General features: G+C 46.6%; 1 protein-coding gene across 3 annotated transcripts in view; it reads left to right on the top strand.

Moving 5' to 3' along the window:
- The window catches only part of SPECC1L (sperm antigen with calponin homology and coiled-coil domains 1 like), a 112,531-nt gene that overhangs the window by 34,858 nt on the left and 51,948 nt on the right, over nucleotides 1-25,725 (top strand). For 2 of the 3 annotated variants that reach the window (XR_004316732.1, XM_032471984.1), the window contains exons 3-10: nucleotides 139-292; nucleotides 3,373-5,006; nucleotides 6,188-6,395; nucleotides 14,947-15,020; nucleotides 16,067-16,242; nucleotides 19,276-19,439; nucleotides 22,358-22,449; nucleotides 24,970-25,060. Coding sequence is in view for 2 of the 3 variants with exons in the window: in XM_032471984.1 (XP_032327875.1) it covers nucleotides 139-292; nucleotides 3,373-5,006; nucleotides 6,188-6,395; nucleotides 14,947-15,020; nucleotides 16,067-16,242; nucleotides 19,276-19,439; nucleotides 22,358-22,449; nucleotides 24,970-25,060 (2,593 nt within the window). In the remaining variant the exon portion in view is untranslated. The remainder of the gene's footprint in view (nucleotides 1-138; nucleotides 293-3,372; nucleotides 5,007-6,187; nucleotides 6,396-14,946; nucleotides 15,021-16,066; nucleotides 16,243-19,275; nucleotides 19,440-22,357; nucleotides 22,450-24,969; nucleotides 25,061-25,725) is intronic. The other variant, XM_032471985.1, reaches the window with a different exon arrangement.

The following is a 25,725-nucleotide window of genomic DNA, read 5'->3' as shown; positions in this document are numbered from 1 at the left end:
GCGCTGCTTGGTAACTGTTGGAAAGTCTTTGTAGAGCTCTTGGACGCGACATAAAAGTCCGGGGCTTTGTTTAGTCTCAAAATGTTATTTAATCTTGCTTCATCTAGTCAACTTGTTTTTATTTTCTGTTGCTTCTAGACCAAGAGCAATGATGACCTTTTAGCTGGGATGGCTGGAGGGGTGACAGTGACCAATGGTGTCAAAGGAAAAAAAAGCACCTGCTGTTCCACTGCACCTTCTGCCCCCGCCCCCACCATGAGCACCGTGGAGAACAAGTCTAAGACTGGCACAGGTATGAGCGTCCTGCTGCCGCTTTGTCTGAACGGGCTGAGTGCAGCAGTGGGGAATTCTTCTAATCGTAGAAAGTTTCAAGCGTGTGCAAGAGTACCGGGTATTTCAACCCCAAGTACTCATCACCCTCGTCACCCGGCGGCCGCTCCTAGCTCCGTGACCCCCTCCTTCCCCCGGATTATTTTGAAGCGAATTCTAGGTGTTGTCCACAAATATTTAATTATCTTTGAAAGATAAGGGTTCTTTTAAAAATATATTCTCAATACCGTTATCAGTCCTTAAAATAATTAATAGTCATTCTTTGAGTCATAAATTGTTCAGTAAGTTTGTGAATTTCCAGCTGTCTTAGAAATAATTACGTATATTTATTTACTTATTTGTTTGGATCAGAATTCACCAGATTCATTTAAAGTCCATGTATTGGTGAATTGTCTTAAATCTTCTTTTTTAAATCTTTGAATCCTGGAATTTAATTTTTGTAGAAATGGTTGTTTGACCTGTAGTTTCCCATGATCTGGATTTTGGTGTCACTTCCCTGTGATGTCCTTGGCCATGTTCCTTTGTTCTCTCTGTTGGCTGTAAATGTCACTGGACCCAGAGCCTTGGGGAGACAGACCCAGTTTCCTTTCCCTTGCTCCTTCCCAGGGGGTGATCGGCTGGCTGTCTCGTTCCATGATCAAGGCCAGGTCCGTTCATGCCAGTTCTGCCATTCTTTCTTCATCAGCAGCAGCAGTTTGTGTTCAGATCTCATTCTGTAGTGCAAGGAGTAATGCTGTCATATTTTACTTCTTACACTTACAGAAAAAAACTTTAAAACTTCCAATAAACTTAAGATCATGTGTTTATGATGAAGCTTATGAGAGCAGACTGGCAGAAATTACAGCTGACCATAATCTTTAGGTGCTTCGCCCCTCTTGTGTGTATTGGATTCTTTCCTGGTCCATGCTTGCCTTCTGTCCCCTCTCCTGCTTTGACCCTCGGGAATCTTGCTTCCACCAGCTCATGCCCCTCTGTGAGCAGGGCGCTGTGGTCGCCAGGAGGAAACATGGAAGTCCTTACTCTTACTTTGTGCTTTGCAGGCATTATTCCATTTTATCCTCACGACGGCCCTCTGAGATGGAGGCTATTTTAAACTTCATTTTAGGGATGTGGAAGCTACCCTTAGGAAGCTTAAGTCTCCTGCTCAGAGCCACGGCCTTGCTTTCTCAGTGACTGTGTTCTGGGTGCCTGTTTTGTACCAGGATGCAGAACTGGTGGCGGAGCGAGAACTAAACTTGGGTCTTTTCCTCCCGAGCAGGGTCGGCACCACGTTTAACACTCCAGCTTCTGTGGTAAGAAGGAAACCAATACTTCAACGCCATCCAGATCTCCTCCTATCTTTAGTCTGTAGAGTTTCCTGGTGAGATCACACGTGTTTGCACACGTGGTTGGTTTATTATCTTTTCCTTGCTCTTAAGGAGGTCTAGCCCTTGCTCCCGGGATATGGCCTTCCCTTAGTCTTGCTGCCCTGCCTGCCATGTCCCTCCTTCGCTGTTCCTCCTTCTCCCTCACGTGTACGTGGCATCCTCTAGGCGAACTTCCGTCAGAGCACTCTCTCCCTGCGTTTCTTCCCTGCTCAGGAAAATTGACTCAGCGTTTATTGCTGCGGCTCACCGAACTCCCCCTGGCATTCAGGGCTCTGTAGAAACCTACCCCCGCTGCTTCCACTGACTCTGTGACCTCCTTTCCCCTTCCTGTGTACGAGGCTCACTTCTGCTTCCTCGTCCTGGTCTGCCTCATGGCCAGCCAGCATTCCTACCCCTGCTCTACACCTGACCCCGGGCTCTCTTCTCGCATCATGTAGACGTTTAGCTCCTTGCTAGCTATGGAGCCTCGTGCCTGCCACATAAGGAACCAGTTGGTTCTTTAAAAATGTTTATTGATCAGGTCTAGGTATTGTTTTTCAAAGTGAAAAATATTCTGTTTCTTAAATGTTTATGGATATTTAAACATACTCCTATCCTTTCTATATTAAACACATGATCATGTCAGTTATTTGCACAGGTTTAAAATTTTAGCAGTAAGTAAGTGTGATTCGTGCAGCGTATGTGATTCACATACTGTTATAACTTAACGTTAGCATCATCGTCTTCTAACACTAAGAGAGGCAAAATTGTCTGCTGGTTAGTTTGCAGATTTTGGAGCCACACTGCCTGCCTGCATTTGAATCTTGGTTCATCCCTGTATTACCTGTGGGATGCTGGAAAATTATTTAACATCTGTTTTCTTTTTGTTGTTTTTTGGGGGTTGGGAAAGTAATTAGGTTTAGTTATTTTAATGGAGGGACTGGGGATTGAACCCACGGCTTTGTGCATGCTAGGCATGTGCTCTCCCACTGAGCTGCACTCTCCCCCTTTAACATCTCTTCATGAGTTTCTTCATCTGTAAAGCAGGATGACAGTGATGAAGCTTGTATAAGTGAATGTGTATGAAGTGTTAATGTGTGCATGTGTAGCCAAGTATAAGCCCATGTTATCTGTCATTATGATTCTTGTTATTAGTACTATTTATGTGGCATTTTAAGGTGTGAAAAATTTTTGCATTTACTTTGATCATATTTTTTTGTGCTTATTATTAGCTTAGATTTTCTTGTTCAGAGCTGCCTTTCCCTTTCTTGTTCGTCTGTGATCTTCCTTCACTGTCTGTCTCTGCAGTTGGTTTGCTCCCTGACTATCTCTAGAGTCACCTGCACCTGGCTTGCCTGAGGACATTATGTATGCCGGGGCCACCTGTCTAAAGCTGTGGTTTAGAATTCAAGTTCACGTGTATAACTGTTTTTCATTGTGACAGCTTTATTGAGATATAATTCACACTCTATGAAATTCACTTTTTTACAGTATACAGTTTAGTGTATAACTTCCTTTTCATTGATAATTAGAAGATGAATGACATTCTGGTTTGGAGGAATCCTCTAAGGCAGGATTAATGTAGGTCAAAATCAGTGTGTAGTTCCTTTGATTTCATCACATTGGACCTGAAACATGACTCTGTGCCTCTTTATTGCTAATTTTTTGCCTTAAATTCTTTGTTTTAAACATGTAGGCACAAGTTCTTCAACCAAGCGGAGCACTTCCACAGGTAATAAAGAGTCCAGTTCTACTAGAGAAAGATTACGTGAACGTACCCGACTAAACCAGAGCAAAAAACTGCCTTCTGCAGGTCAGGGAGCTAATGACGTGGCGCTGGCTAAACGTTCCCGCGGTCGCACTGCTGCGGACTGTGATGTTCGCATGAGCAAGTCCAAATCGGACAATCAGATCAGTGACAAAGCTGCTTTGGAAGCCAAGGTGAAGGATCTTCTCACGTTGGCAAAAACCAAAGACGTGGAAATTTTACACTTGAGAAATGAACTCCGGGGCATGCGTGCTCAGCTGGGCATTAGCGAGGACCGTCCCGAGGGGGATGAGAAGTGTGCGGAGAAGGAGGCCGGCACCGCTCACCAGCCAACTGATGTCGAGTCCACTTTGTTGCAGTTGCAGGAGCAGAACACTGCCATCCGCGAGGAGCTCAACCAGCTGAAAAATGAGAACAGGATGCTGAAGGACAGGCTGAACGCACTGGGCTTCTCCCTGGAGCAGAGGTTAGACAACCCCGAGAAGCTCTTTGGCTACCAGTCCCTGAGCCCAGAAATCACCCCCGGCAACCAGAGCGATGGAGGAGGGACTCTGACTTCCTCGGTGGAGGGCTCTGCCCCTGGGTCCGTGGAGGATCTCTTGAGCCAGGATGAGAACACCCTCATGGGCCACCAGCACAGTAACTCTATGGACAACCTGGACAGCGAGTGCAGCGAGGTGTACCAGCCCCTAACGTCCAGCGATGACGCGCTGGACGCCCCGTCGTCCTCAGAGTCGGAGGGCATTCCCAGCATGGAGCGGTCTCGGAAGGGGAGCAGCGGGAATGCCAGCGAGGTGTCCGTTGCTTGCCTGACAGAACGGATACACCAGATGGAGGAGAACCAGCACAGCACGAGTGAGGAGCTGCAGGCCACGCTGCAGGAGCTCGCTGACCTGCAGCAGATTACCCAGGAGCTGAACAGTGAGAACGAGAGGCTGGGCGAGGAGAAGGTTATTCTCATGGAGTCCTTGTGTCAGCAGAGTGATAAGTTGGAACACTTCAGCCGGCAGATTGAGTATTTCCGTTCCCTTCTGGATGAGCATCACATTTCCTACGTCATCGACGAGGATGTGAAAAGTGGCCGCTACATGGAATTGGAACAGCGCTACATGGATCTAGCTGAGAACGCCCGCTTTGAACGCGAGCAGCTCCTTGGGGTCCAGCAGCATTTAAGCAATACTCTGAAGATGGCAGAGCAGGACAACAAGGAGGCTCAGGAAATGATAGGGGCGCTGAAAGAGCGCAACCACCACATGGAGCGGATCATTGAGTCTGAGCAGAAGGGTAAGGCAGCCTTGGCAGCCTCGCTGGAGGAGTACAAAGCCACGGTGGCCAGTGACCAGGTGGAGGTGAACCGCCTGAAGGCCCAGCTGGAGAACGAGAGGCAGAAGGTGGCGGAGCTGTACTCCATCCACCACTCCGGAGACAAGTCTGACATTCAGGATCTCCTGGAGAGCGTCAGGCTGGACAAAGAAAAAGCAGAGGCTCTGGCCGGCAGCCTGCAGGAAGATCTGGCTCACACCCGGAATGAAGCCAATCGTTTGCAGGACACCATTGCAAAGGTATCGTTCCCAGCGGGGAGAGTGTCCTGGGCCCGCGCTGCGCAGCCGCAGCACCTGGTGCTGGCGCGCCATGGGCCCTTTGTAAGCTGGCGTTTTTTTAAGCTCCAGAATGCTTTTCTTGAAGTGGGATGGACTGAAAAAGTGTTCTTAAAATGATGTCACTTCCACTCACTTGCATTTTGTTGCTGTTTTCCTGCCTGTGAGAGGATGGGGCTAGAGTCACAACTCACAGAAGTTGTCCCGAGTTCTGGGGACGCCCAGGGGAGCGTGTTGTACAGTTTTATATCCTCTTCCCTAAGGTGGTTTGATGTAAGGAAAATGGAGAGCCAGCGTCCCAGGCTGTGGGCTGTGTCTCTTCTCATCCTTCTGAGTTTGTAGTTTTTCAAATAGAGTTCTTCTGTGAGTTGAAAATACTCTCGGGGTACGAAGAGGCCTGTGCTTTGTCCCTGCGGGGGACCTTAGAGCTTGTTGGCCCAGCCCCCTCGTTTTACACGCAGTGTGATAGTGAGGAGTCTGCAGCCCAGGGTTGCTGCACTCTGGCTGGGACTCTGCCCCACATGGCTGCTCAGTAGTGTGTTTTTTCGTTTTGCTTATGTAGTATTTATGTGCATGACTTATGTGCATAATTATGTGCATAATTATTTTGTCTTACATTTTTTCCTGTTTAATGATTTTTACAGTAGGAAACAGTGTATCTTTGGCCAAAATTTGAATAATTTAAACCTTCATTTGTTTAAGTGATGACTTAGAGATACAATTTAGAAGATGTGTCATTTGTTGGAGCATTTATGTTGCGGGCCACTATGAATTAACACTTTGACAGTGACAATATTTGAGAATTTTTTGTTTCCATTTTTAATTTGCTATTGAAACTGTCACAAATCAGACATCGTTTTTGTGGGAAAGCATGTTAATTATTAATCAGATGCATGACTTCAGTCCAAATTTTGGAGAAGGGAAAATTTCCAAAGTTTCCTGAAATGATCTCAGTAAGTTCAGCGATACGTCAGCATGGTTGTAGTGATGTAGCAACAAACCAGGCTTAATAGGCATGTCATGTGCAGCCCTGAGTCCCTGCAGAGCAGCTCACTGCCCGCTTCCTGTAGAAACTGTACCTCCGTCCTAGCGTGTATCTTAGAACAACTCTCACTTTTCTCACCTGCACCGTCAACTTTATGTAGGTAGAAGATGAATACCGATCCTTCCAAGAAGAGGCTAAGAAGCAGATAGAAGATTTGAACATGACATTAGAGAAATTAAGATCAGAGCTGGAAGAGAAAGAGACAGAAAGGAGCGACATGAAAGAAACCATTTTTGAACTTGAAGACGAAGTTGAGCAGCACCGGGCAGTGAAACTTCATGACAACCTCATCATTTCTGACCTAGAGAGTAAGTGTTCTCGTCCCAACACGTGGGAGGAGTCTGCATTCAGTAACACAGTGAGGGTGGGTGTCTTGACGGGGGCGGTGGTTCCAAGGCAGGAGCCCTGCGGCCCCGGACACCTGTGTGTGCAGCGTGCTGCCCTCGGCAGTTCATGGTCTGGCCGCTGCTTTGTTCCTGAAGCACTGTTACATGGACACAGTACTTTAAAACTGAGCTTAATCATGGAGATCATTTAAGTGGAAAGGTAACAGGGTTATTATTTTCTGGATCTTAGGAGAAGCCATGTATTATCCACGTCTAGTGATGCAGGTGTGCTGAGACCCACAAACATCCCGCTTCATAACCTTACACCTCAGGCATAGGCTGTTGTTTATGTGTCAGATTTTCCTCCCTTCCATGCAGCGCTTACGCTCAGGTGGAATTGAAAGTCAGATTTCAAGTTGTGTTGTTCACTTTTTGAAATAAAAGTTAAAAAAACTATTTTGTTATTAATTCAGACTTGTAAAAAAGTTGCAAAAATAGTACAGAGCATTTCTGTGTGGAAAATTGGATGAGGAACAGAAATTTGCATGATCTTAAAATGTCTTCCCACAGACTTTTTTATGTTGCAAACGAGGAAAAGAAACAGCCAGAGATTTTACAGTGACCAGGCAATCATGTCAGTGACAGAGACGTGGATACTGGACGTGACATCCCCAGGCCAAGTTCTGGCTGAGACATAACTTCAGTTAATCATAAAGAAACAGTACACAGAAAAAAGTGAGGAATGTTGTACCACAACGGCTGAGAGCGGGTGGGGCTGTATTCCTCAAAAATGCCCATGTCCTGAGAGACTGAGGTAGAGGGAACGTTCCAGGTTAAAGGAGGCTAAGGAGACAGGACAGTCCAGGTTGCTCCAGGTGCCTGGACTGACCCCAGGACTGTCGGGAGAGGCCGGGGATGTGGGGACAGAACTGGAATGTGGGTGGAAGATGCCACGTCATTATCAGTGTACAAGGTTGGTAACCAAACTGCATTTCTGTTAAAGAGTGTCCCTGTTGTAGGAACCACACACCGAGTATTCATGGGTGAAGGACCATGGCGTGTATCCTTAAAGGGTTCAGGGAAGTTTGGGGGGTGGAGGCAGACAGTCAGGGATAGGAGGTGGCAAATGGTAAAACAAATGGTAAACAGTTCACAGTAGGCAGGTCTGAATAAGGGTGTATGGGTGTTCCTTGTACTGTTTTCGTAAGTTTAAAATTATTTTAGAATAGTACATTTTATAAGTTCTTATGTGTTTTTCATCTAGATTCCTCAAATGTGGACACATTTTCAGTCATAATGCACTTTACTGGTGGCCAGGCGGGGACGGGGAGGTAGGGGTGACCTTTGTGGACGCCTTGGTTCAAGCTTTGTAAACTTCTGGTTCGTGATGCTGCCCCTTGAGCGCTGGCAGGCTGTTACTTGACTGAAGATCGACAGGCAGATGCAGCGTGGAGCCAGATCGTGTGTGCCATGGACACAGACGTGGGTCAGGGGGGCAGCTTTAGAAGTCTTTCCAGGAGAGAGTGGGTCTTTTTCAGAAGCCCTCAGCATGCCTGGTGACAGTTCTGAGCTCCGGCTAGTTGACCAGCATCTGTAGGTTGACCCCAGGGTTAGTCAGAACATTCCAAGGCATCTGGATACAAAAGTAGCTGACTTGGGACCGTTTCTTAGAGACATAGCGATGAACTTTCTCTTATAAAGTTTTAAAAAACTTTTAGTTTAACATTATATCTACTTTTTATTTCATTGTCTCTGAACTGAGAGATTTATCTAATTTTACTTCCTAAATGTAGGAGGTTGTAAAATTTTCAGATTGTCTTGGAAGTTCTGTGCATTTTCCACTTAGTGCTTAGTGATAGTAACAGCCTTTTTCCCTTGCGAGCTTTTTGAGTTGAACCTGGAAAGAGCAACACCTTGTGGTAATTGAGGGTAATAGCTACAAAAATGTTAGATGAGGATTCCTGGGACAAAACTTTTCAAATCATTGCCAAAGTAAAAACTACATTAACGTTATGTGGATTTTAATTATCAGATGGCTAAAAATTCTGAATAAAGCCTTTTTTAGCCATGTAATGTGTCTCTCCAGTTTTTTGAAATGGAAAATTGAGGTAACAGAAATACACGTGGAGAATAGTGTGGTGGTTCGCACCAACTGCTGTGTGACAGTTGTTGACGCTTTGCGGCATTCACCATGTGTGTGTGTGCCTCCAACTGAACCAGGTGGCAGTAAGCTGCAGACTTGATGACACTTAAGTCCCAAACACTTGAGCATGCACCTCCTGAGCCTTGTCCTCTTAACCGCGGTGCTGCTGTCAGAGCTGTAAAGGTAGTCATACTTCCTTGGCTTCGTCTCAGAGCCTGTATGCAGGTTTTCCCAGCTGTCCCATAGTTTTCTGTATACTTTTTTGTAGGAACTTGGATCTAGACAGGTTTCATGCATAACAATTAATTGTCAAATCTCCGGAGTCTGATAGGAGTTAATTTTTTTCCCTAGAGAATTCTAGCAGTCAGGATTGATGCTGAGTCAGCCCTTGGTGCAGGGGCGTGATGGCCAGAACACTGTTTACTGAGAAATTGAGATTTTCTTCTGTGGAGTGCTTTAACAACCAGCACTTACAGTCAGTTTTAGAACTTTTTTATCACCCCAAAATGAAATCCTGTGCCCATTAGCAGTCACTCATTTACCCCAAAATGATCCTGACTTTGGAGTTAGTGGATAGGACATTAAAACAGCTGTTACCCTGTACTTGGGAGTAGAGGAAACTCTGCTCGTAGTGATGAACAAATAGCAAGTCTCAGCAGAGAAAAACTGTTTAAAAAAAAAAAAGAACCTAGTAGGTATTCTGGAACTGAGAAATTTAACAGCTAATGTTAAAAGTTACCGAATCATTTAAACAACAAATCAGAGCTACAGAAGAGCCAGTGAGCTTGCTGCGGGGCTCAGCTCTTCTCTAAGGCAGTGCTCGGGGCTCCGCGCGGACATCAGTGCTACACCTGAGGGAGCTGCTGGCCGCCGCCGTCTGGAGGGGAGACCGCATAGAGGAGGGCAGCGTGGCCAGCGGTGAAACCCACATACACCTGTCACCTCAGCTGAGGCCTACCGGTCTCTGCTGTCGTCCATAGGGCGCCCCCCCCCCCAACCGGCCCCTGTCATCAGCCGAGCCGTAGCAGGTTGTTAGGTTGAAGGGAGAGGCCTGAGGACGGAGCAGTCACATCACAGTTGTTGAGAAGCACGCACAAGTCACTGGTATTAATCATCCTTGACCTTTATAGGTAAGAAAGGCCAACCAGCATTTCTTAGACACTTTAATACCTTAGAAGAGCTTAAAAGAGAAACAGGAGAAAGAAGTAGCTCAGCTGAGCCCCCAGAAATAAAGTTAATAACTTCCCCACCAGTGCGGCAAGCCAGAGCGGATTGGTGCTGAGAGCAGTGGCACCAGCGAGATCTCGGGTCCAGCTCGGGCCCTGCGTCAGCCACCTGCTGTTTGCACAGTAACGCTCTGGGGCTGCCTGCAGTGAAGCACTGCCCCTGTCCTGCCCTCTGTAGCACCTGAGACTGAGGCCCAGCTGATGTCCAACACAGGGCTTGACCGAATCATGGAACACTGGCGACAGTGGTGAGCAAGGGTAGCTTGAGGTTGGAGAAGGAGCAGAGAAACAGGAGTGTTGTGGGACTGTGGTGGGAAGAGCTTGGAAGGCGGAATCCTGGGAAGCCTTCGTGGAGAAGTCTCGTATTTGACTATGTAACATTACAGTTTTCAGTTCAGCAAAGTATTAGAAATAAATGACTTTGGGAGAAAGATGTGTAATGCGTATCAGATACATAAAGAGACTGGACATCAGTAAGGCTGGGATAACCCATTAGCTAAGTCAAGTGTATGAATAGGTAGGCCAGAAAAAGCACAGAAAGGTACTTGACTCCCAAAAACGTGTGAACAATTAAAAAGATTGCTAACATGTGAGAGAGGAGAAGAGGGTCCTCTCATATGCTATAGCCTTTTTGGAGTATTGATAAAAAGATTTTAAAGCACAACAGTGATCTCGCAAATCTGCTCTTGAGAAACGTGCGGTTGAGTTTGCAGATGCTTGTGCAGGTGTGGATGCTTGCTGCAGAGCTGCTGGTCACCACGAAAACTTGGAAACTGCCTGTGTTTTCACCAGTGGGAGTCTAGTTACTGGCCCACGTGCACAGCCCGCCCCTCCCGTGGCTCCCTCTTCACCAGGGAAAGTAAGCAGGCAAGTCCATGTGCACAGGCCGGGAGACGTGCCCTAGAGGTGGAGGGAGTGTCCTACTTCTGTGACAAAACCATGAACATATTAAATACAGCATTACACTGAAACGGTAGCCAGGCATGATGGTGCTCCTTAAGGATTCCAGTGTATTCTGTACCAGAAATGCTGTAACTTGGTGACTTCCCAAAAAAAGTTTTGTGTTCTTGAGCTAGAACCTTCTAGAGGGTTGACTCAGATCCTGTTGGTGGTTTCAAATAGTCCTTCATCACTTCTTCCACTTCTAGGAAGTGTCTTCAAGTAACATCTAAACGGCTATGTAAGACCCTCGTCGTGTTTATAACAGGAGTTGGATCTACTCTGGCTGTTCATCAGTAGGAGGTTGCTAAACAGACCATGATACATCCAGTGGCTGCCGCAGAGGTGCTGCGATAAAGGTGTCCAGTATCCACTGCTTAGTAGAAAGGCCTCTGAGGCAGTATGCATAGTACAGGCTCATTTTTCTTTAAAAAAATAAATATTTACACGTACGAAGTCTGGAGGGATACACGCCAAGTGCAGATGCTGGGCAGTCTTGTTTTTGTCGCCTCTTTCTGTTCTCCACACTTCTTATTGTGAGCTTGTATTACTTTTAGAATCAGGGGAAAACATTATATTCACTTTTTTTAAGGGGGGGGTGGATAAAAATGAATGCAGTTTTTTAAAAAGAGGTAGTAAATGGTTCGTTTGAAACTCATCTGTGTCTTCCTGCCTCAGGAATTCTGGTTTGGCAGTGAAGTCATGGCCTGGTGGCCGGATACAGTGCCTGCGTGGCTCCCCTGCCCTGGGGCGTGGAGTTTTCACTAATAGGTTTCTCTGGTCCTTTCCCTTCCTCTAAAAATTGCACCTGATGGCAGTTGGAGGCCCTTGACCAGAGGCAAGAGTCTGACTGAGTACTGGGGTGTCAGTACCCTAAGGGTTTTCTTGAATTTGGAGGGCAGGAGAGGTGGCAGGTAAACTTCCATGACTTTACACCCCAGGGGCCATAGGTTGATCCTGTGCTGTGGTAGCTGTGGTGTGATGGGCACATAGCTGGAGCCAGAGTGGAGGCCTGGTGGTGATTTACTGGCGATGGTAGGTCTTGGGGGTGGAAAGATTATGAACCCCATTATTAAATGGGCAGGGCAGTGCCCAGAATTGTTCAGAGCCAAGTTGGACTAAGAGCAATGAGAACAGAAATTTATCTGATTTCTAGAATTAAAACTAACATTGTAAAATTGAGTTATAACATGTAATTTTAAAAAATGAGGTGTTAGAGCATGCATGAGATGCATGCATGAGGTCCTGGGTTCAATCCCTAGTACTTCCATTAAATAAATAAATAAACCGAATTGCCTCCCTCTCTTAAAAACAACAACAACAACAACAAAAATGAGATCTTAGAATTTAATGTTGTTTCCGAGTTGCAGACAGTAGGTGGCAGTGTCCCTCACACTAGAAAAACTGAAGAGGGGACCTGCGTTTAGAGGCTCCGGAGTGAAGGCTGAGGCTGCCCTCGTGTGCCTGGCCTGATGGGTCACTGGGCTGACGGCAGTTTTGCTGAGTGTCTTCTCAGGGAGACCTGAAGCAAGACTTCTTTGTTTCCAAGGAAAAAAGACTGTTGTCACTTGTATTGCTTTATGTTACAAAGTGAAGCTACAGACATCGTTTGCGGAGTTTAAACCCAACTCCCCAGAGACGCTTGTCGTGCACTTACAGTGCTGCCGATGGCCGCCGCTCGCCAGCGCCCTTCTGTGCGAGCGGAGATGTGGCAGCAGCGCGCGCCCTTCGACGAGCAGGGCTTGTGGGCACCTGTGGCCGTGTGTGGAGAGGCTGGTAAAGAGAGAAGGATGAGAGCAGAAGAAATGAATGAAATGTGGGGTTTTGTGATCAGTCTGAGATGGCCATGTGACTTACAGTGTCACCTGAGAATCAAGGCACCAGGTGTTAGAAGTGGGCTGCCGTGAGATTGGCTGTCGTGTGTCTCATGTGAGGTATCGAACGGTATGTATGTCCTATGTGACCGGAAGAAAAGGGAAGCAATTTTCAACAGAGGAGGAGAAATTATACACTTTTTTGTTTGCTTGCTCGTTTTATTATAAACTTTTTGCACCTAAGTGTAGCGTAAGTGAAGGTGTAGCCCCTAATGTTTTCCACACACGTTTTACCTTCTGTCCTTGTCTGTGTTTGGTAGTATTGCCAAACCCTTGATTCCACCTCGTTGGGTCATATGGAGCCAAATTCCCTGCTAGTTCCAGAGCCATCCGTGCCTCTCTGAATGCAGGGCAGGGTCATGGACTCACCCACTTACCTGGTGTCTGCTTCCCCTCAGCCAAATTGGATGTCTCACTTGGCCCTCAGCTTCCAGGTGAAGTGAGGTCTGTAGCAGCTTATATAGAGACAGATTGTAAAAGTTTAATCCTCTGCATACACGAACATCTTATTTTCTGTCTTTAAGAGAGTAGGGACTATACCTTTTTCCCTTCCTCTTGTATCTTAAGTACCTTGTAAAAAAAAAATCCAGTACAAAGTAGGTACTTAACAAGCTGTTTAGTGAATTACTGAGTAAAAGTAATTAATGAACTTTTTATTTCATAGGCCTTAACTTTGTTGAACAACCTTAGGGTAATACACGGGAGGAGGTTGACTACTGACAATGGCTAGTTTTTTTCACCCATGTTTTATCTCATTTTTTAATCCAGTTTTAGAAAACATACCATTATTATACACTTACAGTAATTATTACACATATAATTGTTACAAATATTCTAGGTTTTATATTGTTACCAAAGTGAATTTATGTGGTTTAAAAACATTGGAACACAAACGTATCAACTTTGAATGAAAGGTTTCCAAGGTTTCAGCAGAGTGGGTTCCTGACGGAACAGAGAAGCCACCCAGGAGCAATCTAAGGGAAAACGTCCAAGAAAAAGCTCATGCCTTAGGGTCTGCATAGACGCTAACACTTTGTTAGCCTGAGAGAGGTGTTTTGCTTACGTGTGTCATTGCACGCAGGTATTCCCTCTGCTGGGCGTAAGGGATGGGAGGGAATGTTCACTCGGAAACACCAGTGTCCATAGTTGGATGTCCCTGACAGGAAAGAGTGAAGTCCTGTCTCGGGAATGTTCAGACGCACGACCCTGGGTAGTGACCTCAGTATTGCTTTCTCCTGCTGCGTCCACTAGCTCGCATGCTTATACACTTACTTTACGTTTTAGGCCTACCACGTGCCAGGTGCTGGGGCTGTGACCTCAACCGCATGGCTCCTGACTTTGGGATGTTTTCAGCATCTGGGTAGGGACAGAAATGAACCTGTGTTGGCAGTAACAGAGACAAGGCTGTACAGGACAGCTGGAGTGCAGAAAGGACAGGGCTCTGCTGGGAGGGGCGTAAGTGAAGTCAGTCAGCATACTTGTCACCGGGTGTGAGTGCCTCTTCTGGTGTTTAACCGGAGAGAGGGGGACAGTTCCTGAGCTGTCAGAGTGGCCAGCTGCGGTAGGTTTGCTGAGTGGCACCAGCACGGCACCCCCCCCCCCCCAGGCGTGTCCCTCACGCAGGGATTTTTGAGCAGAACCTTCCAAATAGGCTGTGACTTCCCAGTGTGTTTCTGGATCCAGGGGACAGGCCTTGGCTGTGCGTCCACCGGTGCACCCCTCCCACTGTTTGCCCATTAGTGTGCTCGTCAGACATTCGCGGTGTGTGGAATTGTCAGAAGGAAATACAAATTGTGCAAGAAGTTATGTGAGGAGTATTGATTTACTTTAACCCTTTATTTTGTAAAAAGACTTTCCATAGAATTAAACAGCAGCTCCCCAAGTTAGTATGTAATTAATTTTGTAAAAATTTTACTAATTCACCACTTTTCTGGAATTTATTCTAGTTTGTAAAGCAAGTTATATTTGCATAACTACTTTAGATTAATGACCCTTTTGATTAAAAGCTCACATTTTAACAGCAGTCAATGTTGTTTTGATTGGTTGTGAGCCAACAATGTGTGTGTGTTTCTAACAATTGATTGTACTTAACTTTTTGTTTCAGAATTAAGACACTGAGGAAGGAAGTAATCCAGACGTAGTGGTTTAAATTTGATATTTTCCTTACAAAGTAATATTGGTTTATACTTGGGTTGAGTATTCTTTTTTCTTTTTAAGTTTTATATTAAAAATAAAAGGTTTTGGGCAGGATGATTTTTTAAAATGTCATATTTAGGTACCTTATCCCTGTGTATTATTCTTTTCAAACACAATTTTAAGAATAATTATTTAAACTTTTGTGGTCTTTTCAGATACGGTTAAAAAACTCCAGGACCAGAAACATGACATGGAAAGAGAAATCAAGACACTGCACAGGAGACTTCGGGTAGGAGAACTCTCCTTGTGTTATCTCGTCAAAATGGAGTTTTCTGGAAGTTGCTGACTGTGCCCTCGTTCACCAGGGGTGGTTACAGTACTGGTCCCCCGGGTGTGGGCAGGAAGCTAATGCCATCACTTCAGATGCCGGCTGGTACTCGATTCTGGACAGAAGAATGTGCTAGTAATTTATGAGTAGTCATTTCAGAAAGATGGGTTTAGGAAGCAAGTGTTATATTTTGGAAAGGAAGTTTATTAGCTCTTGATTATAAAGTGTCCCAAACTAAGCTGTTTTCTTATGAGTTTTCGGTCGCCTGTGGATGTGACCAACCTGTAGATGGCTGTGCTGCTCTGGTGCGGAGGGCGGGGAGCTCAGCTTATGGTTTGGGTTGAGCCTCGGTTGCTCAGGCTGCCTTGGGGCGGGGGCATTGGGCACGGGTAGGCAGCTGTGGCTGGTGGGGGGAGGTGGCCCCTGGGAACCATGCACACCCTCCATGGCCAGGGGAGCAGCAGACCCTGCTGGTCCTCAGCGCCTCTCTCTGTGTGATTCTGTCCGCCCAGATCCAGTGTGGTGTTTGCTTCTGGCTTCCTCTTCCTTTTCCTTTCCTTTTGATAGTTTTTTTTCCTGTTAGTTTTTGATGTCAGGATATTTATAGTTTTTCACTGTAAAATCTTTCAGTGTGATTCACACACCACTCTTCTACCTTCTTGAGCTTTTCAGAGGTAAAGTGCTGTAAATTTTGGATACTGTGTTTATTTTCGTAAGATTTACTGTGAAACTTGCATGAAGAAGGGAGGCTTGACGCTTTCCTCATTAACATTGAGCACTCTTTGAGTAGACAATCAGATGGAAAATCTTTTCCTCACTAAGAACAAGCTTGCTGGTAATACATTATCCGTTAGAAGTAAGTGGTAGCAGTTCTCTGGGGTTTAAAAGAAATCAGTCATCATTTGAGACAGTGCATTATAGCAGTCTAATCATAAACACATTTTATCGTTTTTAAATAAGTCTTTATTGCTCTCTTTTGGAAATAAAAATTTAGTTTTTTAACGTAGGAAGAATCGGCGGAGTGGCGGCAGTTTCAGGCTGATCTCCAGACCGCAGTGGTCATTGCAAATGACATCAAGTCCGAAGCCCAGGAGGAGATTGGTGATCTGAAGCGCCGGTTACATGAGGCTCAAGAGAAAAATGAGAAGCTCACAAAAGAATTGGAGGAAATAAAATCACGCAAGTATGTCCTGAGAAACCAGCTGTGCACTTACGCTTCAGTGGAGAGCACCTAAGTCCTGGCTTTGTGATGGGATATTACAGAGAAATGTGGGGTCTGACCCGGTGTGCCTGAGTCTGGGTCTCCTGAAAGTCACTCACTTTTCCTGGGCCCGTTCTATGACACCTGTGAAACAGTATAGTGTGGCTTTTCAGACTTGTTGGTGTCCGTAACCCACCCCTCTAGGGGGCCAGAGTGACCACTGGCACACGACCCCTAGTGGCTCCCCCGTGTCCTCCGTCCCCGCGTCCCAGCCCTGACCCTGTGGACCCTGGGCAGACAGACCTCGCCCTGGTGCAGCTCTGCCTTCTCTGGCTGTGAGGTCTGGGCCAGGCCCTCAGTCTGCTCACCTCTAGAGAGGAGACCAGTTGTTGTCAGGCTGGTGTGAGACACACCTGAATGTGCTCAGGACCACGTCTCGTGTATTCTAGCCAGTCTTAATAGAGTGGGGGTCCCCAGAGCCCTTCAGGGGTTCTTCGGGGGCAGACTGCGCAGTGGTACTGAGTGTTGTTTGCCCCTTTAGCTGTGTTGACTTTCACACAGACAGCAAGAAGCAGACGTAAACTTTTGGTGGATCCAGGCCTTGGCACCAAGTCGCACTCTCAGTGCAGGTGTCCCTTGAAGATGTCCTTGGTGGAGCAGGGGATCTTTTTTTTTTTTAAATAGACTTTATTCTTTTAGAGCAGTTTCAAGTTCACAGCAAAACTGAGCAGAAAATATAGAGAAGTTCTCACATAGCCCTCCCCACTCACACATATATACTCCCCTACCTTCAACATCCCTCATCAGTGTGGCATGTTTAGTACAACCGATGAACCAACATGGGCACATTATTATCAACCAAAATCCACAGTTTACATTAGGGTTCACTCTTGATGTTGTACTCTATGAGTTTTGACAGATGCATAATGATATGCAGCCACCACTGTAGTATCATACAGAGTAATTTCATTGTCCTAAAAATCCCCTGTGCTCCATCTGTTCATTCCTCCCTCCCTCCCTCTCCAGGGGATCGTTAGCGCTGCTGCCTGGCTCCTTGAGTGTGTTGTCTCTGAAGCTCTGGGAGGCGCAGAGGGAGGAGCACATAGGTGCTTCTGCTGCCTCTGCCCCACGCGAGCCAGGGTTGTCTGGGCAGGGCCCCACGGCCCGCTGTGCTCTGTGCTGTTTTCTTCCTTCACGGAATGAAAATTTTTACTGGAGAACGGCTGGCCCAGATTTGGTATTTAGTGGATGTTTCCTAAAAATGATGACGAGAGCCCTGTCACTTCAAGGGAAACAGCTGACAGCATTTGGTACCAATTATAAAATGTGGGCTTTCAGGGGAGTGTTAGGATTTTGGAAAACTTGTACGTGCCGCTGTGAGCTCGGCAGCTTCCCATGTTTAAAGAACTTCCTGATGAGGTTACTAGTGATAGAAACAAGGGACTTTTAAAAATAAATTGTATCATGCCAGGCGTCAGCATTTGGGAAATCCGTGTAACTCAGTGAACCCGTATTTTCCGTATGACCAGTGCGTGCTGTTACACAGGCCTTCCCGGGCGCAAGACCCAGGTCCGTTAGAAGTGCCAGGTGGACCGGGGGTCTTTGTGGACCAAGTTGGGGGGTGCTCATTAATACAATTTCAGATTCCACATCCTAACTAACCTTGAGTAACTAACTGCCAAGGCTGCTGTGCTTCAGTGTGGGATCGAGGAAGGGCAGCCAGTTATCCAGAGAGCCACGGCTGTGTCTTTTAATAGCATTACAGTAGTCTTCACTTTTCCAGCTACATGACTGCGAGGCCTGCCTTTTTTCCATATCTCAGTAGATTGAATACAGAAGAAATGAGAATCTCTCAGTCTTCTGTTAAGCCAGACATTAAAGAGATATGCAAAAATGTTAAAACATTGCTATTCTTCTTATTTATTATTTTTGTTTTGGAAAACATAGTTGTTTTCATAAAAATATGTTAACAAGCCCTGAGTTTATTTTTTATATGGATTAAATATTTAAAGTATTTCTTAGTTTTTTAATATGGTAACTGTCAGTCACTATAACCCACGTAAACAAAAGCTCTTTGGGGTCCTCATTAATTTTTAAGAGTAGAAAGGAGGTCTGAGACCAAAAAGTTGGGTGATTGCTATTGTACGTCTTCTATTAAAACTTCTGAGCATGAGACCCTCTGGTATATCTTGAGGCAAGAAACTCTGTCAGAAGAGCCAAATGTCCACCGAAGACAAATTTTCTCAAGGACTGGCTTAATTTTGTCCGTGGTAAACATACTTGATAGTTACATGACATGGGCCAACTTTGCAATGGAAATCTCACCCAGACGAAAACTTTTGTGGGGTCAGCTCCGTGGGGCAGAGCTGTCTGGAAATGAGACAGAACTGATCCTTTTAGACGACTCAAGACTCCTCACACTGAGCGTCCAGGAGACCCATGTTACCAATATGGTCCAGGCATTTTTTCTTTCCTTCTTTTTCTCCCTTTGTAGAACTTCTCTTTGGAGACCACACCATTTCTTGTTTTTGTTTTTTTTAATTTTAAGAATATGGGCTTTGATTTCATTTCTTTGTATTTCCACATCTGTATGTGACGTGTTAGATTGAGCTGGTGCTGATTATCTGCACGTCCTGGTGAAGTCCCAGACCCCTGGGACGAGCCTTCTCAGCAGCACAGAACCTTGAGACTCCCAGCTTGAGTCACAAACCTGGCCAGTCTGCCTCCCAGTTTACTGCTAATTGATTACTGATGTCCTCACCTTACACTTACTTAGATGAAAATGGAAACTGATGGTTACTTAACCTAGTTAGGATAACCTGATATAAAAATTTTAATATCATTTCCTGGAATTTACCAAGCAGATGGGAATATTAGATCAGGTAATTTACTCAGCTCAACTGATAATATTTTTGTTTTTTAACTGATACTTTTTAATGCTTTTCAGTTGGGAAGGGGAAATGTGTATTTTCCAGTGTATTTATTAAAATGCCCTGCGCTCAAAATTGTTTTCAGGCAAGAAGAGGAGCGAGGCCGGGTGTATAACTACATGAACGCTGTAGAGAGGGACCTGGCCGCCTTAAGGCAGGGGATGGGCCTGAGTAGAAGGTCCTCGACTTCCTCTGAGCCGACGCCCACGGTCAAGACCCTCATCAAGTCCTTTGACAGCGCATCTCAAGGTAGCGCCTTACTGCTGTTTTGGGGGCAGGCAGCCGTGCTCGTGGGCCGTGTCCTCTGGTCTGCGTGGTGGTCTTCGCCATCTTGGTCCATCCTCACTAAATTTCACCTCATATCAGTAAGTCAGTCTTACCACAAGGTGCAGCGTGATAGGCAATTTGGGACCTGTCAGCTTCAGAGATCTTGGTGTCAGACTTGTGTCCTGCCCTGTGCAGAGGTGTCTCTGCATTGACTTTGAGTATCTTCTCTGTGCCTAGAAACTTCCAGGTGTGTGACTTCTGCCCTTTCCCTTCCTCCTAACCCCTCAGGCCTGTGTGTTAAAGTGCCTCCTTGACGTTGACACTTAGGTGTCTCCTAGACATCTTCCTGCGTCTGGCACCAGCTCATGTCTCTCAGCTTCCGTCCTTCCCCTGTGTAAATGGCAGTTACTTAAGCCAGAAATCTAAGAACCTTCCTGGTTCCTTAAATCCCCCTCCTTCGTCAACTCCACACCTGATCCATTAGCGCGTCCAGCCTCCAACACGCACGTCTGTGCTCTGCTCCCATCCTGGGTGGCACAGTCAGCTGCTGGTTCAGGCCATCGTCACCTGCCAGTTTCATGACCTCCTATTTAGTCTGGCCATTTCATTTCATCACAGAAAGGTCTTTTCTTGCTTAAAATCCTTCAACTGCCTTATTACATTTAGAATGAAATTCAGATCCTAGCTGCCTGCATAGTCTGACCCTGCCTCCTCTTACCCTAGGGGAACCACTCTTTCCCCACCCTCTGTACCCAAGCTGCACTGCACTTGGGTCCAGGAACCAGCTGGACTCGACACGCACACCCTTTCTCTCCTGGAAGCTCGGCCTGCTGCCCTCCGGTGGCTGGGCTCCCTGTCCTCGCCTCCTCAGCTCCAGGGAGGGAGAGGGATATAGCTTTTAAAAACAACTCACTGTCATGTGTCCTAAAGTTTCCACTTTACTCTAGAAATTATTTGAACTTCACGGCAGGCTTTATTCTAATTCACTCCAATAAAAGTAGTGTTGCCAGAATCTGTATTCTATGATTAGACACAAATTCGTTTTCTTTGACTTAAAATTAGAGCACAACTCACTTGTATACTCACACACACTGCTAGTACAGATTTTGGGGGGCAGTTACACAGTATTTTCGAATTTAAAATGCCGTATTCACAGACCTGGGAGGTGTTACACGTGATACCAGCACAAGGGGAAGAGAGAGATGCGTGTGTACAGAGTTTTCAGTATAGTGTTGTTTGAAAAAACAGGAAATCTGGAAATTGCTTCAGTGGCAGTTAAAAGGGTTAAGTCACCCTTGACCCATTAATTTAGTAAAATACAATCCGTCTTTTAGTAAGGATGAGGTGGATCTCAAAGTGCTCATGTTAAATACACCTGCGGTCCTTTACAGCAGGTTGCAGACGAGTGTTAAAGTGTGATCTCACTTTGTTTTTTAAAGTACGTAGATAATTACGTTGACAGTGCAAGACGGATGTGCCCGGAACTGCTGTCCGTGGCTCCCTGAGTGTAACGCGCTGGGGAGAGGTACCAGGAGGGTGTGGATTACAGTTCTAAACCCAAGTGGTGATGCAGGGTCTCCACTAAGTTAAAATTGTGCAGTTACTCATAATAACAATAAAATGAGCTTTAATGCAGAAAGATAATTTGTTTCTATATGGATTTTTTGAAAAAACAGTATTTCATAATAAAATACATCTAAATGGTTCAGCAGTTCATTTTTAGTTATATATGCAAAGGAAGTGACCACAAGTATTCAGGCAGACACTTGTACACCTGTGTTCATCGCAGCACTGTTCACAGTAGCCAAAATGTGGGGACCCCCAGTGTCCATCAGCTGGTGACAGGATGAGCAGAGTGTGGTCTGTCCGTGGCGCTCAGCCGCGGGAAAGAATGGAGTACTGCCACACGCTGCCTTGCGGGGAAACGTCGAACACAGGCTGGCCGAGAAAGCAGACACTGAAGGCTGAGTGTTGTAAGGTTCCACTTAATGTGGAATATGCAGAGTAGGTAAATCCGTAGAGAGAAGGCAGTGTGGTGTTTGCCAGGGGCCGGGGCAGGGTAGATGGGGGTGACTACTTGCAGAGGTACTGGGTTTCCTTTTGGATGATGAAAGCGTTCTGGCACTAGACAGTGGTGGTGACAGTGGCACCATGTTGCTAATGTACTAATTGAACTGTGCATTTAAAAGATGGTTAACTTCATATTATGTGAATTTTATCTCAATCAAAAAATGCGTCTGAAAATAGTAGTTCTATGTCTGAGAACTTGGTGCACGGGAGCCTCCGCACTGACCTGCTCGTCCTGCTCCTCTGCACGGTGGGCCTCATCTCACTGGGGTGTCTCGCTTTGGTTTTAATTTCGCTTTGGACGAATAACCTTCTTTATGGACCGGCTACCAGGAGCTGTGCTAAGCCCAGGTAGCTAGAAGTGAATAAATCACGGATCCTAGTTTTGAACAGTTCAGTCCAGAGAGGGACACTGACGTGTGAGCGGGTATCCACACATCCGTGTGTTAGATGGGAAGTTCATGTGAAGGGATGTGGTGAGCCCCGCAGGGGGAGGTGAGGAGAGGTGAGCACAGCCCAGCCTGCCTTCATTTAGTACACAGGGAACTTGGATTTCCTTGCTTTATGGAGCATGTTAACCGAGTAAGCTAATTAAACAGCAGAAGTGCAGTGAATGGTGTAACCAGGGTTGGAGGGAAGCACAGCTCGTCTGGGGAAGCGCAGCGCCCCCTACCGGCCGGGAGTGTTCAGCGGAGGTGAGGCGTCAGTAGGGCCATCTTCCAGGGAGCATGAGCGCTGGTTACTCAGGTGAACCCTTAGGGCAGAGCAGTTGGAAAAGCCTCCCCTGCACCATGACGCATTTGTCACACCTTGTGTGTCTGTTTTTCTCCCAGTGCCCAGCCCGACTGCAGCTGCCATTCCTCGGACGCCTCTGAGTCCAAGTCCTATGAAAACGCCCCCTGCAGCCGCTGTCTCCCCTATGCAGGTAAGGCCGTGACCGCGGGGGTTGGGGGCCTCGAGCGTTGCAAGCTAGTTCTTTTCAGAGTCACTTACGCCACGTCATGGGGTGAGTGACTGCTTCTTGAGGGATGTAGTTGGGATTGTTTCCCTAAGATGCTGTGAGGAGTATTCTTTAAGGGAAATTATATTGCTGTCCATTGTGTTATTCTTCTGAAAATCTCTAAGCACAGTGATAGACTGTTGAGCATGTGCTGCGCGGTTCCACGTGCTTTGTAACGTTAACTCCTTCCCTCCTCGCAACTGCTCTACTGGGTGCTGGCACTGTTACCCCTACCTTTCACATGTGGAGACTGACACCCAGAACGGTTGACAGCTCGCTGAGGGGTGTACAGCTAAGAAGTGGTAGAGCTGGATTCAAGCCTGGACAGTGTGGCTTCAGAGACCATGCTTTTAACCGCGGCACTAAGACACGTCCCTAAGTAGCATGTACAGTTGCCCCTTGAACAGCGTGGGGGTCGGGGCACCGACCCTCTGCATGGACGAAAATCCACCAGCAAGTTACAGTCAGCCCTCCGCACCTGTGATTCCACATCGACGGTCCCACACCTGTGGGTTCCCATCTGCGGGTCGAGCAGTGCTGTAATATTTACTGCTGAAAACATGCGCGTAATCGTGGACTCGCGCTGCTCAAACCATGTTGTTTAAGGGCCAGCTGTGTAGTTGGCACATCTCGGCCCCTGCTACACAGCAAGTCACTTCAAAACGAGTAGCTTAAAACAGTAGTTTCCCAGGTTTTCCCGTTTCTCTGGGTTGCCTGGGCAGCTCTTCGCTGGCTTTACCCGGGCTCTGCTGCAGCTGCACTCAGTCCTCCTGAGGGGTGGCTAGAGTTGGTGACTCGCTCTAATGCGTAGAGTGTGGCAGGAGTGACAACATGTCACTTACAGGGTGAGGTCATGGCAGACTCGCTTCCATCTGAGCACCCTCCTGCTGTCTCTTAGGCTCCGCCAGTCCAGTGAGCAACTGGACATTGAAATACTTGGCGATACGTTTAATAAAGTACGGTGCACAGCCTTATAATGAAAACTGTACAGTCACGCTGAGAGAAGTTAAACAGTAATAAATGGAAGGATACACGTCCTGCTTACAATCCCAGCATGCTATTTGGTAGAAATTGATAGTATAATTTAAAATTTATATGGAAATTCTAAAGACCGTGAATATCCAAAGCATCTGGGGAAAAAAGAAACAAATTTGTAAGACTTACAGTCCCTGATTATAGTACTTAGAGTAACCCGGGCAGTGTGGTACTGATACCAGTTTAAACGTACACATTAGATCAGTCGAATAGAAAATCCAGGTCAAGTGATTTTTCAACAAAGATGTCAGGGTAATTCAGTGGGAGAGGGATAACCTTTTCAACAAAGGATTCCGAGGCAAATAGATACCCATATGGAAAAAAAAATAACCACAACCCTCACCTCCCAGCATTTATAAAAACTGAAAATGACTATAGACCTAAGTATAAAAGCTGAAACTACGGAACTTCTACATGAAGACATGAAGAAAATCTCCATGACTTCAACAGGGCAAAGATTTCTTACTTAGGACACAAAAAAGGAGGAACTATAAAAGAAAATTAATAAATTGGGCATCAAAATTTGAAAATTCTCTGAAAGAAACTTCCCAATAAGAAAATGAAAGACTAGAGAGAATATACGTGTAATTCATTTATCTGTCAAAAGACTGGTATTCAGAGAAGACTTGTTTGTCTTCTTGGTTGAAGATAGCCCAGTAAGTAATGGACAAAAGATCTGAAAAGTCCCTTCCTGAGAGAAGATGACACAAATGGCCAGTACACAGGTGAAAAGATCTCAACATCGTCAATCATCAAGGAAATGAAAGCTAAGTCCACAGCGAGATCCCAGTGCACACCCCTCGGGGTGACCAAGACTGAGACTCCTGATATCCAGTGTTGGTAGGATGTGGAGAAGCCAGCGGCTCACAGGCTCTGCGGGGAGTGAAATGGGGAGTCAGAGGTCAGCGGGGTGAAGGGCCGGGGAGCGAGGAAGGAGGCCTGAGCAGGTGCCGTGCTGGGAGCCCGTCAAGGAGCGGGAAGCGGAGCAGGAGAATGGAGAGGGTTTGGGTGTCTGGGGTACCTGTGGCTGCGTGTGTGGGACAGAGCTGAGGAGGCTGGGGGCTGAGTTGGGATGACAGGTTTACACCTGGGCAGTGGTGAGGGGGAAGCTGGTGAGCGGGTGACAGGAGTGAGATCCGCTTGGAACCAGGGCACGAGCGGCCCCACAGGAGCACGACCGACTTCTGCTAACTGGTGAGTGAGGGGCAGGTGGGATCCCTCTGTATTCATTTTTAAAACAGTATACTGGTCACGGATGCCCCTAGGAGTGTGTGTTTCAGTCTTACTGTGACAATGTGGAAGGAACTATGCAAATTCGAAACTAAATATTTACTCCGGCAGTGTTTAGTCTCTTTGAGAGGCCAGGTCCATGTGCAGGCTAACTTGAACACCTTTGCCTTCTGATTTCAGAGACATTCCATAAGCGGACCCATCTCCACGTCCAAACCCCTGGCGGCCCTGGCAGATAAGAGACCAAACTACGGGGAAATCCCTGTTCAAGGTGCATCCCATGGGTTTCACTTTGCTTGTTCATTTTTTATTTTTCTGACTTTTTGACCAACTAACTTGTTGGGCGTTTTTGTTCTTGACATTATTTCTACCAGTCTAGTGTACTTCTTTATCAGAAGTTTACTAGTGTCATGTCTTAACTACAGATGGGAGATCAGTCACTGATAGACGCGTCTTGGAAGACAACTTGTACGTCTTGGTGGGGGTGAGCACGCACTGGTGCTGGGCACTGCGCTCTCACTGTTCTTCATGGGGTTCGTTGTCCCGTTTTACAGATGCTAAAAGTGAGGCTTCAGGAAGTCAGGTAGCTCATGAGCACAGTTAGGTAACGTGGTTAATGTGCAGTACAGAGGGACAGCCTGGCTCCCGAGCCCACTGTTCTGATCTCTGTGCTGCTTGTAAGAGGGACTCGAGACCCTGAAGCTGAGGTCCATCGAGTGCCCGTTTCCACGCAGCCCCAGAGCTCAGGTCTCCTGCCTTTCGAGGACGGGGGTCCGTCTCCTACACCACTGCCTCCTCCATATGGTGCTGAAGCACTTTGGAAGAATGGATGTGGGAGTCAGGCCTGATTCTGGGAAAGGCGGCTTCGTTGGGATGGGTGTGGAGACGCTGGGCCCTGTGTGCACCCTTGGGAGCCAGGCCCCTCTCGGCGGGGCG

The sequence above is a fragment of the Camelus ferus genome, chromosome 32 (assembly GCF_009834535.1).
Source record: "Camelus ferus isolate YT-003-E chromosome 32, BCGSAC_Cfer_1.0, whole genome shotgun sequence".
Classification (NCBI taxonomy): domain Eukaryota; kingdom Metazoa; phylum Chordata; class Mammalia; order Artiodactyla; family Camelidae; genus Camelus; species Camelus ferus.
Note: the sequence above shows the minus strand (reverse complement) of the source record. Positions and strands in the feature narration are given on the sequence as shown.